Raw genomic sequence first — 17,498 nt, 5'->3', positions numbered from 1 at the left:
GGTATCCGCGGCCATCTTAGAAGCACGCGCTGACCTGCCCATCCAAACTAGAGGATGACTACACAAACATCGCCAGCTTCTGCCTTCTTCGATCTGAAGACAGAAAAATGGCCACCTATATGTCTCGTTTATGCATATTCTGCATGGAGGCAAACAACTTCCAGGATCTACGAGACAACAGGAAGAGCGTTCTCTTCCTCACCTATTACATGCCACAAACATACAAGATGGCATAGACCCTGATGGCACCAATGGACATCGAGTCCATCTCTTGGACAACCCTACAAGCCAAGCTACAAGAACACTACGAGCCTTCGGACTCTTTGATGGTTAGCAAAAATGAGTTTTACCATCGGTGCCAAAACAAAGGTGAATCGGTCAACAACTTTGTGGCTAAACTCTGGGAAATCACATCCAAGCGCGAGTTCATAAATCCAGAGGAAATGATGAAAGAAAAGATTATCTTAAGTATGACAGACCTCGACACACAAAATAAATTGATGATCCAAAAAGGGAGCAATTTTTAAAGATGTGGTTGAAGAAGCAAGAGCCGCTGAATCGTCAGAAAACTCTGCAGCCGACATCCAAAGAACCAGTGGAATCCATCACAACCATACCCAGACTGATTGGATGACTGAGGTCCTGGATGCAGAGGAGGATGACCACGTGCACCATGTCCAACAAGGACGATGAGTGAGCCCCAGAGACTTTGAACAAAGGCAGTCATGGTATTCCGGCTGCCTAGGGGGGGTCATACCAGGGCATCCTGCAAATTCAAAGAAGCCATTTGCGGCCGCTGCCAAAGGCAGAACCACATAGAAGAGACTTGTAGAGCGACGCAACCATCCCTATACCAGCCTGTCACATTCCCGCCCAGACCATCCCTGGGACCAGGGAGATAAAATCAGAACCATTCAGGGGGACAATGGGGTAGGCAAGGATGCCAGGGCACTCTACCATATCACTGTGGGCCAATCCTATGCTGGACAATGTTCTGTCAAGCTTTCTGGTAGAATCCTCCCAAAAATGCACAGATACAATTTCAGACACACACACGTTTGAAAATTCAAAACAATGTTCTTTATACCGAAAATGCAAATAAACAGAGCACTCTTTTTGTATAGCAAAGAGCACTGGTCTCCAAACAAATTGGTAATTTGTACAAGTCCCTTATCAGTTCTGAGATACTTAGCTTACAGCTGTGAGGCAATTCACAGTCCTTCTTCTTTCACAAAGTGAAACACACTTTGCTCTGGTTTAGTTTCAAAGCGGGGAAAAATCAGCACACAAAAAGTCAAAGTCAGGAAAGCAGGCATGAAACACAACGATCAGATAATCCTCCACAATGGCCAAACCCACAGGCTGCTCTTTATAGCAGCCTCACCAATTACCACAGCCCCACCCAACCACAGGTGGCCTCATTTTCTTTGATAATAATCTTTCAGTTGTTGTTGCCTATGCATCGCTCTCCGCATGCGTGGCTGTATCATTAACTCTTATCATTAAATCCAAGGAGGAGCTAGATAATTGATCTCCTTCTGAGCTGTCTGCCTCACTTTCCTCCTCCCTGTCACTCATGTCTTCTTGGTCAGAGGAGCCTTCATCAGCAGATTCCACCAGGGGCAAAACAGGCCTGCAGCATGTGGATGTCTCCCCCACATCCACAGTCCTTGGGGCAGGAGCTGGGCCAGAGCTAACCACAACAGACAAGGGGAGAAATTTTATATCACCATGATCATTGAAGGACTCTCGGGCAACATAGACCTAGACACTGGCTCCGTATTCACTATTATGGGTTGGGGAAACCTGAAACAGTTTATGCCAACTATCACAAGGCAATGACTAAAACCCTAACAGTGGTTCCCAACCTTTCTAATACCACAACCCCTTAATATATGTTGTGGTGATCCCCAACCATAAGTCTACTGCCAGTTCTCCCAACAGAGCTTTAAGCTGATTGGCAGGAAGGTCAGAGGGACACTACCACTGTAAATGCCTGATTGGTCAGATTGTAAAAATATGTTCCAAACACCAGAACAGAAGCTTTAGTTTCTAACACCATGGGAAATTTGTCTTTTCCCAGGGTCTTAGGTGACCCCTATGAAACGGTTGTTCAACCCCCAAAGGGTCCCGACTCCCAGGTTGAGAACCAGTGCTAAAACATTTGCCTAAATGATTCCCAGGGAAATCCCATTCGAGTGCTCAGCTGAGCTAAAATTCCGATTAGCTTCAAGGACTTCAGAGAGAAGCTACTCTTTAACCGTTGTAGAAGGAAAGATTCCTTCATACATAAGCTGCTTTGCCTCAATTTAACAGAACAGTTTTCCCAGGTTGCAATGGAAAAGAACAGTATAGAGCAAGGGTTCCCAAACTTGGCAACTTTAAGACTTGTGGACTTCAACTCCCAGAATTCTCCAGCCAGCTGTGCTGGCTGGAGAATTCTGGGAGTTGAAGTCCACAAGTCTTAAAGTTGTCAAGTTTGAAGACCTCTGGTATAGAGAATCTATAATTCCTCATCAATCCCTTTTATCCCTTTTGAGATAAAATCAGAAAATAAACCACACAAGAAATACTAGGATTACTTCATTGCTTTAAGTTGTAATAAAAGAATATTGAAAAAGCAGAGTGTTTCACCATCCTCCCCTCTCTCTTAAATCTAAAAGACTTAAGGCAGGGCAATCCTAAGGCTTTTTATACCTTCCTGTTTTCCCAGACTAAATTATTTTTCCCCAATGATGGCCATATCTGTTGTTCATCACCATCTCTATTCTCCTCTATGCTCTTTGTTAATATGCTAATTGGCAGACAGGGGAATGTTTATATACAGAGTAGGAATCCCAGCAGAATAGCAAATGAATTTACAACAGCTTGTTCTCTTGACTGATTACAAAACTAATGATGTACCTTTCACTGGCTATTAGTGCACTAATGCAGTAGGAATTGTATGATCAAACGGTGGGTTGTTGTTGTTGTTGTTGTTGTTGTTGTTGTTGTTGTTGTTATTATTATTATTATTATTATTATTATTATTAATTAGATTTGTATGCCACCCCTCTCCGAAGACTCGGGGCGGCTCACAGAGTAGATACAAACATAAGCATGGGTTGCTCCTGGTTCCGCCCAGTTCTTAGAACCAGTAGTACTGGTGGCAGGAGGCTCCGCCCACACACCCAAGAGGCTCCGCCCACCCACTGGGAGGCTTCTGCACATGTGCAGAACTGTTGCCCGTGCGTTCTCTGACATGGCATGTTTTCTAACTGCAGTCTAGTCCCACCCAACTATTTTGCTTTGGCCACAAGAATCTAGAATCTCTTGCACCTGGTAGTACCTGGCTGAATTTATCTAAATTTTGAAAGTGAAGTAGGGTCTGGATCAGAAATCACCAGGAAATATGAGGCACTGCAGACTGCACTGGAAAATTGCAAACATCAAAGAAATAAACCCTTAAGTCAAATTTGTAACAGAGTAAGTGTTTATCTCAGCTTGCAAGCAAAAAGACACCCTTTGTCTCTTTTTAGATATGCCTTCTAAGATTTTTGTATATTCAACATTCAGCCAAACTTCAAACATCCCTTCGTTAAAATGTTAATCTTATCAATATATGAAACGATTTCTAGCTGTTAATCCTTGAAGTTCATAATCAAGATATCACATCGTTGAAAGCCAGAATATTCAACATATACAACAATACATTAAAAAGCCTATTTGTGGGACAGTCTGGTTTAATTTTAATGCTAAAAGTTCTATGCTCTGGTGTATTCATAAAAAAAATCCATAGTCTTCCCAGAATTATTTTCAATTCATATTCAGTAAACAGAATGTTACTATATACATATGCACATGCATTAAAAAATACATGTTCCAATGACAAATAAAAAAAACCTTATATCGAAAAGAACCAAACTTTCTTACCCAATTAATGTGGAAATCCATCCTTTACCTTCTACCAAATCTATGAAGTTTTGGAGTTGTTTGCCACATCCTCAGGTATCCGACTATTCCTTTACAGCAACAGCTTCTCTACACAATGGAAAATAAAATGGCAATCTTTGGGTTTGACAATTGATCTCCTAAAATGGTCTGGCAACAAGGTGCAGCGCTTCAGTGCTCTAACACATGGTAGATAATAAGGCGCCTATGTAACATTATCCAGACCAACAGGCGCATAGAGATAAATATGTACATACCATTCAAGGGAGACAATCAAAAAGGAAACAAAGAGACTAAAACCGCTCCCCACCAGCAATCAACAGCCCAGTGATTAACACCAAGGTTAATATTAGACCATCAAGAAGCAAACAATATCCCAATCAAGGAATTACCAACTTGGACAAACAAGCTAGCAAAAAATAACCTGACCAAGGAACCACTGAAACCTTTCCCACCAGCACTGACAAAGCAAGCCACTAGTACATAAAACGAGAGAAAACCCAACTCCATATTGGCACTGATTATGTTATCTAGTTTGATAATGAAATGTCTTCAAGAAAACAGCACAGCGCAGAGGGCACCAAAAATAATAATAATAATAATAATAATAATAATAATAATAATAATAATAATAATTTATTAGATTTGTATGCCGCCCCTCTCCAAGGACTCGGAGCGGCTCACAACAACAATACATAATGTACAATCTAATGTTAAAAACAATTTAAAACCCTTATTATAAAAAGAAAACAATCACACAACCTAACACAGTGTTTCCCAACCTAGGAATAGAAGAAAGGTATAGGAGATATAGGAGAGCAATAGGACAGGGGACGGAAGGCACTCTAGTGCAGTGTTTCCCAACCTTTTTTGAGCCGCGGCACATTATTCATATTTTCAAAATCCTGGGGAACATTGAGGAGGGGGGGGGCGCTAAAAAAAAGTTTGGACAAAAAAAAATATCTCTCTTCCTCCCTTTCGCTCTATTTCTCCCTCCCTCTTTCTCTCTCTCTCTTCCTTCCCTTCTTTCTGTCTCTCCATCCCTCTTTCTTTCTTTCTTCCTTCCTCTCTTTTTTGCTCTCTTTCTCTCTCCCTGCTTCCCCCTCTCTTGCTCTCTCTCTCTGTGTCTCTCTTGCTATCTCTCTTTCTTTCTTTTTCTTTCTCTATCTCTTTGGCTATCTCTCTCTTTCTTTCTCTCTCTCTCTCTCTGCCTCTCTTGCTATGTCTCTCTTTCTCTCTATCTCTCTTGCTATCTCTCTTTCTTTCTCTCTCTCTCTTTACACCACGCCTACAACTGCGGCATCTGGCAGTAGCCAAGGGTGGTGGCAGAGCGGCTGACTGTGAGCGGGAGCGGGAGCCCTGACGGCGGCAGCTGGACGTGCTGCTGGATGCCGTATATGCTGGCGCTGTGCTGGGCATGGGGCTGGTACCTCTGGCCCAGCCAGCGAGCCAGTGCAAGCCCCGCAGCGCCAACATGTACGGCGTCCAGCAGCACGTCCAACTGCCACTGTCGGTGCCTCCACCCTGGAGCTCCCTCTCGCCGTCGCCATCTCCCCATGACTGCCTGGGGCCGCTGTAGCCGGCAACTTCCCGCTCCCACTGCCAGTGCCCTCCTGCTGGGCCCCAAAGGACACTGGTTGCTGCCCCCGCCAGGGAAGCTCCAGCTGGGCGGGCCGCTGCTGATGCCGGTGCCTCCGACTTGGAGCTCCCACACGCAGCTGCCCCCCTGGCTTCTGCCCGATGCCACTGTTTCCGGCGCTCTCTTGCTGGGCCCCAAAGAAGGAAGGCGGGAAAAAGGAGGTGCGAAGAATGAAACTCTCATTTTTTCCCGCCTTTCTTCTTTGGGGCCCAGCAGGAGAGCGCCGGAAACAGCAACATCGGGCAGTAGCCGGGGGGGCAGCTGCGAGTGGGAGCTCCAGGTCGGAGGCACCGGCAGCGCCCCACCCAGCTGGAGCTTCCCTAGGAGCTTCGCGGCACACCTGACCATGTCTCGCGGCACACTAGTGTGCCTCGGCACACTGGTTGGGAAACGCTGACCTAACAGACCATACATAAACCATAATAGCTAGCTAAAGATCCTGTAGTGGTATTGTAGTTATTGCAAATATGATAACTGTTGTTTTCTAGCCGCCCCGAGTCTACGGAGAGGGGCGGCATACAAATCTAATAAATAATAATAATAATAATAATAATAATAATAATAATAATAATAATAATGTATATTGAGAGATAACTAAATGCAGGGGGCAAAGTTAATTTTACAGGTAAATAACTGTGTTTCTTCTCCAGCTAGCATGACAGATTCTTCATATACCAAGGCAAATTCTCTTTGGCAAAGGAGAGCTCAGTATACATCATATTGCCCCTTCCCCTTTCCCCACCCTCCCATGTGCTAAATGAATATACCAGATTTGCTGTGAAAGAAAAATAATTCCTGGAAAGTGAACCTCTGCAAACATGTGTATGTATTTCTGAGATGTACACGAAAAATGACTTTAGAATTCCAGTCTGCCTGGTAGACCTCACAGAGATGATTTTCAAGCAGCTGAGTTGTTATTGGGATTGCGCATTTACCAATGGAAATAGATCTAGTTTAGTATATGATGCATGAATCCATGCTGGTGGAGCTTGACACTAAATGTGGGTGGCAGTGGTCAGGATCTGAGATGGACTTTCCCACCTGGATTCAAGTACATCTTTTTTTTGTCGAAAGCTCTTAAAGTACAGTACAGTATTACCTCTAGATACGAGCTGCTCCACATGCAAGTATTCCAAGTTACAAGCCGCGATGCGAGCAAAATTTCTGTTCGACACCTGAGCTCAAATTCGGGATACGAGCCGAGCTTCCACTAGGTGGCGCAAGAATCTCCTTGCTTCTGGTTATCTCGGCACGAAAAACAAAGTCTAAAGGATTTGTTCGAGATGCGAGTTGATCGACTTACGAGCTAGGGTCTGGACCGAATTAAACTCGTATGTCAAAGTACCACTGTAGTCCTAATCTGCAAAGTTCAAGGGATAGCAAAGCTGAGCCTGAGTTTCCCTGTTAATAAAAATGGTTACCGTATTTTTCGGAGTACAAGACGCACCTTAGTTTTTAGGGAGGAAGATAGAGAAAAGAAGCTGCTTAGCAGATATTCATCTGGCTAGCGTCCTTAGTCTGGTCAGCTTCAGCACATTATTTTATCCTCTGGTTAAGGGCTTTAAAAAAACCTTATTCAGAGATAGTAACAATGAAAGTGCTTGCAAGTGGGTAAGAGCTGGGAACATTGTTAGCACCTGGTTAGGGCTGGAAAGAAACATTTGGAGCAAGTTAGAACAATGAAAAAAACCCTGCAAAGACTTAGGACTTGGAAAACATTATTTGCAAAGAGTAACAATGAAAGAGCCTGCAAGGTGAGACCTGGGAATGTCATTAGTAGCTGGTTAGGGCTGGGGGGGGGGATTTTTGAAAAAAGCTATATTCAGAGCGTAAGATCCACCTGAATTTTCAGCCTGTTTTAGGGAGGGAAAAGGTGTGTTGTATACTCTGAAAAAGATGGCAATAATGTAACAATATCACCCATCTGGTGAATCTCCATTTGTGCCATATTCAGTGGTGGTGAGGTTGAACCCTCATCAGCCAATCAAACAAAATTTCACATGGCTTTGGCTTTTATGTTTATACAATAGGTGCTAAAGGTATGCTACAGACAGTGATGGGCTCCTACAGATATGGTCAGGTATACAGAACCGTTAGAAAAATTTTGGTCAGATATGCAGGATTAGTAGAAAAATTTTGAATTTTTTTCTTTTTTTCTCTTCTGACCGCTGGGTATGTTTTTCCTATCGCAATAAATGAGGTTGAATGTGTATAATTTTAGAAGAGCTGTGCGTGCATGTGTGTGTGTATATACACATTCAATTTATACAGTAGATAATGTATATTTTTGTGTGCCTGTGTCTACGGAGAGGGGCGGCATACAAATCCAATAAATAAATATGTATGTGCACATGTGGCATATATTCATAGAATTAAATAGTATATTTTGGATGTTCAGTAATAGTAAATAGATAGGGAAAATATATCTCTTTGAGGCAAGGAGAGACCAGGCACCCTAACCCAAATACTTGACGTGAGTGACGTCAAGTTGGCCACTTTTAAGCCAGTCACCCCGGTCACATGATTGTCAAGCCACTCCCACCTGGTCACATGGCTGGCAAGCCACCCCCACAAAATAAACCATGCCCACAATGTAGCAGTAAAATTTTTTGCGGCCCTTCACTGAGTACAGAGAAGGGGTCCCTAACATTTTGGACCTAAGGGACCATTAAATTCATAATTTAAATTCCGCGGACTACAAATATGATTTTTTTTTAAAGATAAATAGTATTTAGTGCAATATAAAATAATGCAAATAATTTTTCTGCAGACCACCAAAATTTTCTTCTGGACCACTGGTGGTCCATGGACCACCAGTTGGTGACCACTGGTACAGAAAGTTCTTTCATTGGCTTTTCATCTTCCTCTATTTTAAGCCAGGAAAATCAGATTGTTTTTGCTTCAAAGAGCCTTTGTGTTAATTCCAAGAAGGACAAGATGAGTCCTCCACTTATAGTTGGTGTCCTGAGTCCACTAAATGTGTCCCTAGGGTCTTTCTTACTTATTGATGGCATGTGTGTCAATAAGTTTAGAGAAAGCAGAAGACAGGGAGAGAAGAAGGCAGGAGGGGGTTCCTTGGCATTATCATCCCTGACACATTATGACCTAGCTTCCTGTTTCTTCATTCTGGTTCAACATTAACCCGGGCTAGGGTGCAACATTTCTTCATCCACTTCGTTTGCAGTCCTTCTGCATTTGGAAGCATCTAAGATGGGGCAGACCAGAACCAGAATGCTGAGGACTCTTCTCCTTGCCACCTTCTTTCACCTTACACTGGGCAATAGCGGTAAGGGATTGAAAGCAGGGAGGAAGAGGGAGAGGTTGAAAAAGACTTGCCTGGTTAATCAAACCTTTTAGAAGGAAACAGTCTGTGATCTGGAGAGTGAGCAGTTTAGACATCAGTGAGATTTCAGAAGAAAGACACAGTAACCCTATAAGCAATGTTGCCCGGGTAGGACAGCAAAACTCACAGTTTATTCTGGAATTGTTTTATGTATGATAGAAAAGCTAGATGATCGAGCATCCAGGAAGCTTTTGTCATATAAGAAGAAGAAGCACTTTTTAAAAGAATACCAGACAGTGGATACCACAACTGTGGAAATCTTGGAGTCTTCGGAGAGGGGCGGCATACAAATCTAATAAATTATTATTATTATTATTATTATTATTATTATTATTATTATTATTAAATAAATCCATAGTCTTCGGAGAGGGGCGGCATACAAATCTAAGTAATAATAATAATAATAATAGTGCTGCGTAGGACTTTAGAATTCCAGTCTGCTTGGTGGACCTTGCAGAGATGATTTTCAAGCAGCTGAGCTGTTATGGGATTGGGCATTTACCAATGGAAATAGATCTAGTTTCGTATATGATGCATGAATCCATGCTGGTGGAGCTTGACACTAAATGCGGGTGGCAGTGGTCAGAATCTGAGATGGGCTTTCCCACCTGGATTCAAGAACATATTTTTTGAAACATACAAAACGAAAAATACAAAAAAATGGCACGATTAAAAATAAGAGAGAAATCCCCAACCTCTCTTAGCTATCTTATTCTTACTTATATCTTTCTATATTTTGTGCAGTTTTTCATATTGTTTGGCGTAATTACGTTCTTATTTTTGGTGTATTATGGTTCTATCTCCTTAATAGTAAGTTATCGCTATTAAATAATATACCGTATTTATTTATTTATTTATTTATTTATTTATTTTATTAGATTTGTATGCCGTCCCTCTCCGAAAACTTGGAGATACTATAATTAATTAATACCTTAATGCCTTCCACCTTTATATACTATTTTTTATTGTCTGTACCAATTTTTCTATCTCTATAAATTCTCTTTAAAGTTACCTCTATACAATATAGTTGATTCATTTTTTGTATTTTTCGTTTTGAGTGTTTTGGGTTTTTTGTTATGCTGTTCATTTTGAATTTATACTCACATCTGTAAATACAGTGTTTATGTTTCATTTTAATCAGTAAACACACACAAACACAGACACACATAAAATTTTAAAAGAACATATTTTTTGCTGAAAGCTCTGAAAGTACAGTAGTCCCAATAGGCAAAGTTCAAGGGATAGCAAAGCTTTTTTAACTTTTTAAAAGAATGCTAGGCACAGTTGGATACCACAACTATGGAAATAAATCCACATTGCTGCATATGACTCCCAAGAGAAGAGCAGAAAAATATTGGGAAAAATTTATGCAGGAAAGCTAGGAAAATGGCTATTTTTGAGATGCTGTTCTTTTTTTCTTTTTTTAAAAATTTGGGTGTATATATTTTAAGAATACTCAAAAGTCACGTCCGATGAAGCTGTTTGCCGTTTTCTGTGTTTGTTTTATAATATTGACAGCGAAAGGAGCCTCCTTAATCAGTTCTTTCTGGTTGCAGTTCTTTCTTATCTTGATAGAAACACTCTTCTTTATACCTTACCAATGATTCAAAAATTCTCTGACCTTTGAGATGTTTGTGTATTGGTGGGTTTCTATTCCATTTTTTCTTTTTTTCTTAATTGATTTTTGTTTCTTAAAAAGTTAGGAGAGGTGGTGGAAAATACAAAAGAAGAAGAAATCCCGGATTCCTGCTATAAATCTTTGCAGTAATGTGTCTCTTGGCATAATAACAATAATAATTATTATTATTTATTAAATTTGTATGACGCCCCTCTCCGTAGACTCGGGGCGGCTCACAACAATAGTGGCAAAACAATGTAATACAAATATAATAATTTAAACTAAAAACCCATAATTTAAAAACATGCACACAACACACCATATATAAACAATATAGGCTTCCCCATGCTTGACGGCAGAGGTGGGTTTTAAGGAGTTTACGAAAGGCAAGGAGGGTGGGGGCAATTCTAATCTCAGGGGGGAGCTGGTTCCAGAGGGTTGGGACTGCCACAGAGAAGGCTCTTCCCCTGGGACCCGCCAGACGACATTGTTTAGTCAACGGGACCCGGAGAAGGCCAACTCTGTGGGACCTAATCTGGGAATGTGCCATTGAATATAAGGGAGGATAATTATGTCCAAGCTTTTTCTAAGGCCTCTTAGGTGACAACAGCAGCTATAATACATTTGTTAGTTTTTAAATTCCTCTTCATTGTGTCTTTGGTATTTCTACCTAGGCTGTCCCATTTCCTCCTTTTTTATTACTAGATAGACATTTTTGTCTTAATATTCTCCAGAGCTTGTTCCTGAAAATAATTTGGAGGTTCTGATATCTGAATTTGGAAAAGAGAAAACAAATCTCCCAGCAAGTTGCATTAGGAGAGAACTACAAAGGTTAGATAAATAGACAGCCAACTTTGCCAACCACAGTGGCAAGTCACGTAAACAAGTTTTTTTCTCTACAGATAGGAAGAAAGAAAAGAAGAAAAAGAAAAGGAAATATACCTCTGGGCTAAACTTTGACTTTATATTATGAGGAAAATATGCTTCTGCCATCATAAGTTCACAAAGATTTGCTTTATACAATCATATTTTATTACGGTTATTAAAAATAATAACCCAACCATGAGATGTTTTTTAGAGAGCAATCTTGAATACTAAACTGTAACCAGTCAATGACACAAAAAAAACTGATAGGAAAGAACAAAAAAACAAAGTAAAAAACTGAAAGAGAATAGAAAAGCATAGTAAAAGAAAGAGAGTGAGATGCAAAATCGTTGCTGAATTAAAGAACGGTAATTGATCAGGTAATTTCACAGAATTTTCTGTGCTTCATGTAGATCAAGGATAGTTGGAGTGGTAACAAAGCTGTGCGTTTAATTTTAAATCAATGTTTAAAGGCTCTGCGGGGGAAGACACAGAGTTATGGAACTAGAGGTCTTTTTGAGATTTAGGCATAAAATATAGTTTAGAGCCTCACAATCCACAAGACCTCAAAGTTTTAGAATTTATTTATTTATTTATTTATTTCTGTCATTTTTTCTTTCTTTCTTATTTCTCTCTCTCTCTCTCTCTCTCTCTCTCTCTCTCTCTCTTTCTTTTAGTATTTTATGTATGTATTTATATTCACTACAAACTATGAGAGAGGTTATGATCTATAAAACAAATCAAACTAGCCAAATGATAAAAATGAAACTATTAAACACATTCACTTGAAAATAATTTGCATTTTTCACTTCAAACAACTTGCTATTGAATAATTAAAAGGTATTTATGTTTTTTCAATTTTGGGGAGATGATCCATTATCATCTTTTAGCACACCCTTTGTGAGACCTTCTAGTGTAAATTTTTAACAAGGGGGCCTCCAAGTTTATATAGGCAACCATTGGCAGAGTAGAACCCACAGGACTCTTGTATCTTTACCTTTACCTCCAAGCTTTAGGGCTTCCAACCTTAGGGCCTTACCAAGTCTAAATCCAGCACTATTGCCAAGACGTAATATTTTTTAGATTGCTTTCTTCCAGTAGGTGTGATCTAACTCACCCGGCTGAAAGATTTGGAATTTTTACCTGAATTAACATTCTGGAAAGTGCACTTTGCTTCTGCCTGTTGTGGCTCAGATCATACAGTAGTTCAGCCGCTGTCCTCCAGATATTTTACTGCTATACAGTTTGTTTATTTATTGATTGATTTGATTTGATTTGATTTGTTTGCCACCTCCCTCCGTAGACTCGGGGCGGCTAACAACAGTAATAAAAAACAGCATGTAAATCCAATAATAAAACAACTAAAAAACCCTTATTGTAAAACCAAGCATACATACAAACATACCATGCATAAATTGTAAAGGCCTAGGGGGAAAGAATATCTCAGTTGCCCCAAGCCTGACGGCAGAGGTGGGTTTTAAGGAGCTTATGAAAGGCAAGGAGGGTGGGGGCAATTCTAATCTCCGGGGGGAGTTGGTTCCAGAAGGCCGGAGCTGCCACAGAGAAGGCTCTACCCCTGGGGCCCGCCAAATGACATTGTTTAATTGACAGGACTCAGAGAAAGCCCACTCTGTGGGACCAAACTGGTCGCTGGGATTCGTGCAGCAGAAGGTAGTCCCTGAGATAATCTGGTCCAGTGCCATGAAGGGCTTTATAGGTCATAACCAACACTTTGAATTGTGACCGGAAACTGATCGGCAACCAATGCAGACTGCAGAGTGCTGGTGTTACATGGACATTTTTGGGAAAGCCCATGATTGCTCTCGCAGCTGCATTCTGCACGATCTGAAGTTTCCGAACACTTCTCAAAGTTCCTACAATTCCCAACTCATGTGGGCTACAGAAATTCTGGAAATTATAGTTCCAATACATTTGGAAAGCATCAGGTAGAGAAGCTTGAAAGACATTAATTAATGAGAGTTCTACTTCCAGAAGAAGGTAGCTTTTCAGGCATTTCAATTTGTATAATTTGAAAAATTGGAGCTCATCTATTGGTGGCCCTTTAGATGTTGCTCAATTTTAACTTCTGTCCTTTAAATTTTATTTATTTATTTAGTTAGTTAGTTAGTTAGTCCAATACACAATGAGGGTTTTAGTGGGTATATATCTATATACACATAGTAAAATACATGATGAAGGTTATAGAGGAGATACTCATAGTAAAATATATCTAAGAAATAATAGAAAAGAAGATATAGTAATAGAACATATCAATGAAAGAATAGAAGAAGAGATATAGGAATAGAAGAAAGGTATAGGAGATATAGGAGAGCAATAGGACAGGGGACGGAAGGCACTCTAGTGCAGTGTTTCCCAACCTTTTTTGAGCCGCGGCACATTATTCATATTTTCAAAATCCTGGGGAACATTGAGGAGGGGGGGGGCGCTAAAAAAAAGTTTGGACAAAAAAAAATATCTCTCTTCCTCCCTTTCGCTCTATTTCTCCCTCCCTCTTTCTCTCTCTCTCTTCCTTCCCTTCTTTCTGTCTCTCCATCCCTCTTTCTTTCTTTCTTCCTTCCTCTCTTTTTTGCTCTCTTTCTCTCTCCCTGCTTCCCCCTCTCTTGCTCTCTCTCTCTGTGTCTCTCTTGCTATCTCTCTTTCTTTCTTTTTCTTTCTCTATCTCTTTGGCTATCTCTCTCTTTCTTTCTCTCTCTCTCTCTCTGCCTCTCTTGCTATGTCTCTCTTTCTCTCTATCTCTCTTGCTATCTCTCTTTCTTTCTCTCTCTCTCTTTACACCACGCCTACAACTGCGGCATCTGGCAGTAGCCAAGGGTGGTGGCAGAGCGGCTGACTGTGAGCGGGAGCCCTGACGGCGGCAGCTGGACGTGCTGCTGGATGCCGTATATGCTGGCGCTGTGCTGGGCATGGGGCTGGTACCTCTGGCCCAGCCAGCGAGCCAGTGCAAGCCCCGCAGCGCCAACATGTACGGCGTCCAGCAGCACGTCCAACTGCCACTGTCGGTGCCTCCACCCTGGAGCTCCCTCTCGCCGTCGCCATCTCCCCATGACTGCCTGGGGCCGCTGTAGCCGGCAACTTCCCGCTCCCACTGCCAGTGCCCTCCTGCTGGGCCCCAAAGGACACTGGTTGCTGCCCCCGCCAGGGAAGCTCCAGCTGGGCGGGCCGCTGCTGGTGCCGGTGCCTCCGACTTGGAGCTCCCACACGCAGCTGCCCCCCTGGCTTCTGCCCGATGCCGCAGTTGTAGGCGCTCTCTTGCTGGGCCCCAAAGAAGGAAGGCGGGAAAAAGGAGGTGCGAAGAATGAAACTCTCATTTTTCCCCGCCTTTCTTCTTTGGGGCCCAGCAGGAGAGCGCAGGAAACAGCAACATCGGGCAGTAGCCGGGGGGGCAGCTGCGAGTGGGAGCTCCAGGTCGGAGGCACCGGCAGCACCCCACCCAGCTGGAGCTTCCCTAGGAGCTTCGCGGCACACCTGACCATGTCTCGCGGCACACTAGTGTGCCTTGGCACACTGGTTGGGAAACGCTGCTCTAGTGCACTTGTACTCGCCCCTTACTGACCTCTTAGGAATCTGGATAGGTCAACCGTAGATAATCTAATTCTTTTTAATTTTAAATTAAATTCCAACTTTAAATTCTAGCCCACGTGTAAGAGACAGATGTAAAAAGAATCAATCTTTGTCTTTTTGGTCCACTGACCTAGATGTTTTGTTTTCACTAGTTTTTCTTGAGCAAAAAGAAGCTTTTTCATTACTGAAGCGCACACAACGAGCTAACAAGGGGTTCTTCGAAGAGCTACATAAAGGTAATCTAGAGCGGGAGTGCCTAGAGGAAATTTGTGTCTATGAGGAGGCCCGCGAAACCTTTGAGTCCAACATCCAAACGGTATGTATCATCCGTCACATAGAGTCCATTTACCATCTGAAGTATTTTCTCTGTAATACAGTAGAACAAGATTACAGTATTATTATTTTTCACTCTTAGAGTTATGTCTGAAATATTTGCTATTCATTATGTAACACTTGGAAGGGATCTCAGAGATCATCCACTGAGTGAATGTCTATCACTACTTGAACCAATCTGTTTCATTGTGGAATACAGTGTTCCCTCGATTTTCACGGGGGATGCGTTCCGAGGCCGCCCACAAAAGTTGAATTTCCGCAAAGTAGAGATGCGGAAGTAAATACACTATTTTTGGCTATGAACAGTATCATAAGCCTTCCCTTAACACTTTAAACCCCTAAAGTGCAATTTCCCATTCCCTTAGCAACCATTTAGATCATTAATCACCATGTTTATTTATTAAAGTTTATTAAAAAAATATTTATTAAAGTCGGATGAAAGTTTGGCGATGACATATGACGTCATCGGGCGGGGAAAACCGCGGTATAGGGAAAAAACCCGCAAAGTATTTTTTAATTAATATTTTTGAAAAACTGTGGTATAAACTTTTTGCGAAGTTCGAACCCACGAAAATCGAGGGAACACTGTAGCTTTTACCATAAGGAGTGATTTCCTGACATTCAGTCAAAATCTACTTTCCTGCAATTTAAACTAAAATCTACTCTCTTCAATTTAAACCCAATGCTTTCAACATTTCTTCACAAGTTTTTCTTTCAAGGTCCCCTAACATGTGGGTTGTCCTTTCCTCTGCTCACCATATTCTAGTTTGTCTAAGTCTTCCCTAAAATACAGTGGCCATAAGTGGATGCAATATTCTAGGTATCATGGACCCAATGTATACAGAAGCAATAGCTTCTCTTTATCATATTATATTTCAGCAAGTGCACTAGAGTGCCTTCTGTCCCCTGTCCTATTGCTCTCCTATATCTCCTATACCTTTCTTCTATTCCTATATCTCTTCTTCTATTCTTTCATTGATATGTTCTATTCCTTTATCTTCTTTTCTATTCTTTGATAGATATATTTTACTATGAGTATCTCCTCTATTACCGTCATCATGTATTTTACTGTGTGTGTGTGTGTGTGTGTGTGTGTGTGTGTGTGTGTATATATATATACTGTATATATATGTGTCAAATGTTTTTTTAGCTTTTTTTATATACACCCACTAAAACTCTCATTGTGTATTGGACAAAATAAATAAATAAAATAAATAAAATAATATAAAATAATAAATAAATAAATAAATAAATAAAATAGGCTGCACTATGTTGTATTCAGTTTCCTTGCCTTTTTTGACTGAGTCGTATCTCCCTTTTACTTCAAAGTTTCAATAAACATCTCAGTTTACAATACAAAATCAGTTTAGTACTGATCAGTCTCCTAAGTCAGAACTTTTATTTTGCAGGAAACATTCTGGGCACCGTATTCAGGTATGTTCTGTGTGAGTCTCATCAGATAAACATAATTTTTCAGATAATTTATTGCTGAATGTTCAATCCAAGTTCTTGATTATTCTTAAGTCAATGGTCAGAATTAAATACTGTATATGTATACATACACATATGTATACATACACATACAGTATATTAGAATTCACAATTTCCATGTCTGTGATAGATGGGAATTAAAATCATAAATATCAGGAGAATGAAATAATTAGGAAAATAGTTCTATGGCTTGATTATGGGGGAGTAGTTTGTGGAGAAGCTGAAGAAAAGGCATTTGTATTTTTAGGCATAATAATAATAATAATTTTCAATGCTATTTGATTAGATTCCTCCTTTTATAAATGAGCTACTGATTTCCTTGGACTAAATATTTTTCTTCTTTTGCTAGTTTGTAAAACTCTATTGGCAAAGAGAGCAATTCTGGATGAGTGTTTGAAAGGTAAAAATATTGTGATGGATCCATGATTCTTTTCTTGGTAATAGCGGGCACAAGGAAGTTCCTTTCTTTAAAGAGAACTGATGAGAAAGTAATTGTTATAGCAGTAAGAGAAAGAGGCAAGACTTTATAATGGGAAAACCCATGAAACATAGCTACTGTACTGTACATTTTCCAACATGTGTGATCTGCCAAACATGTCCAACTCAAACCCGTTATGGTTTTATAAATTTAGTGGAACTGGCAATCATTTGAAAAATAATCTACATTCCAAATTCAATGGGACAGTTTTAATGTTGGG

General features: G+C 40.8%; 1 protein-coding gene across 6 annotated transcripts in view; it reads left to right on the top strand.

The window, feature by feature from the left end:
- F2 (coagulation factor II, thrombin) overlaps window positions 1–17,498 on the top strand; it is a 63,680-nt gene that overhangs the window by 19,872 nt on the left and 26,310 nt on the right. For 5 of the 6 annotated variants that reach the window (XM_070760075.1, XM_070760083.1, XM_070760091.1 and 2 more), the window contains exons 3-5: window positions 15,129–15,292; window positions 16,719–16,743; window positions 17,150–17,200. In XM_070760075.1, coding sequence (XP_070616176.1) covers window positions 15,129–15,292; window positions 16,719–16,743; window positions 17,150–17,200 — 240 coding nt within the window. Of the gene's footprint in view, window positions 1–8,695; window positions 8,856–15,128; window positions 15,293–16,718; window positions 16,744–17,149; window positions 17,201–17,498 lie in introns of those variants that run through there. The other variant, XM_070760055.1, reaches the window with a different exon arrangement.

This window comes from Erythrolamprus reginae, chromosome 1, assembly GCF_031021105.1.
Source record: "Erythrolamprus reginae isolate rEryReg1 chromosome 1, rEryReg1.hap1, whole genome shotgun sequence".
NCBI classification, from domain to species: domain Eukaryota; kingdom Metazoa; phylum Chordata; class Lepidosauria; order Squamata; family Dipsadidae; genus Erythrolamprus; species Erythrolamprus reginae.
This window is presented reverse-complemented; position numbering and strand designations above follow the sequence as displayed.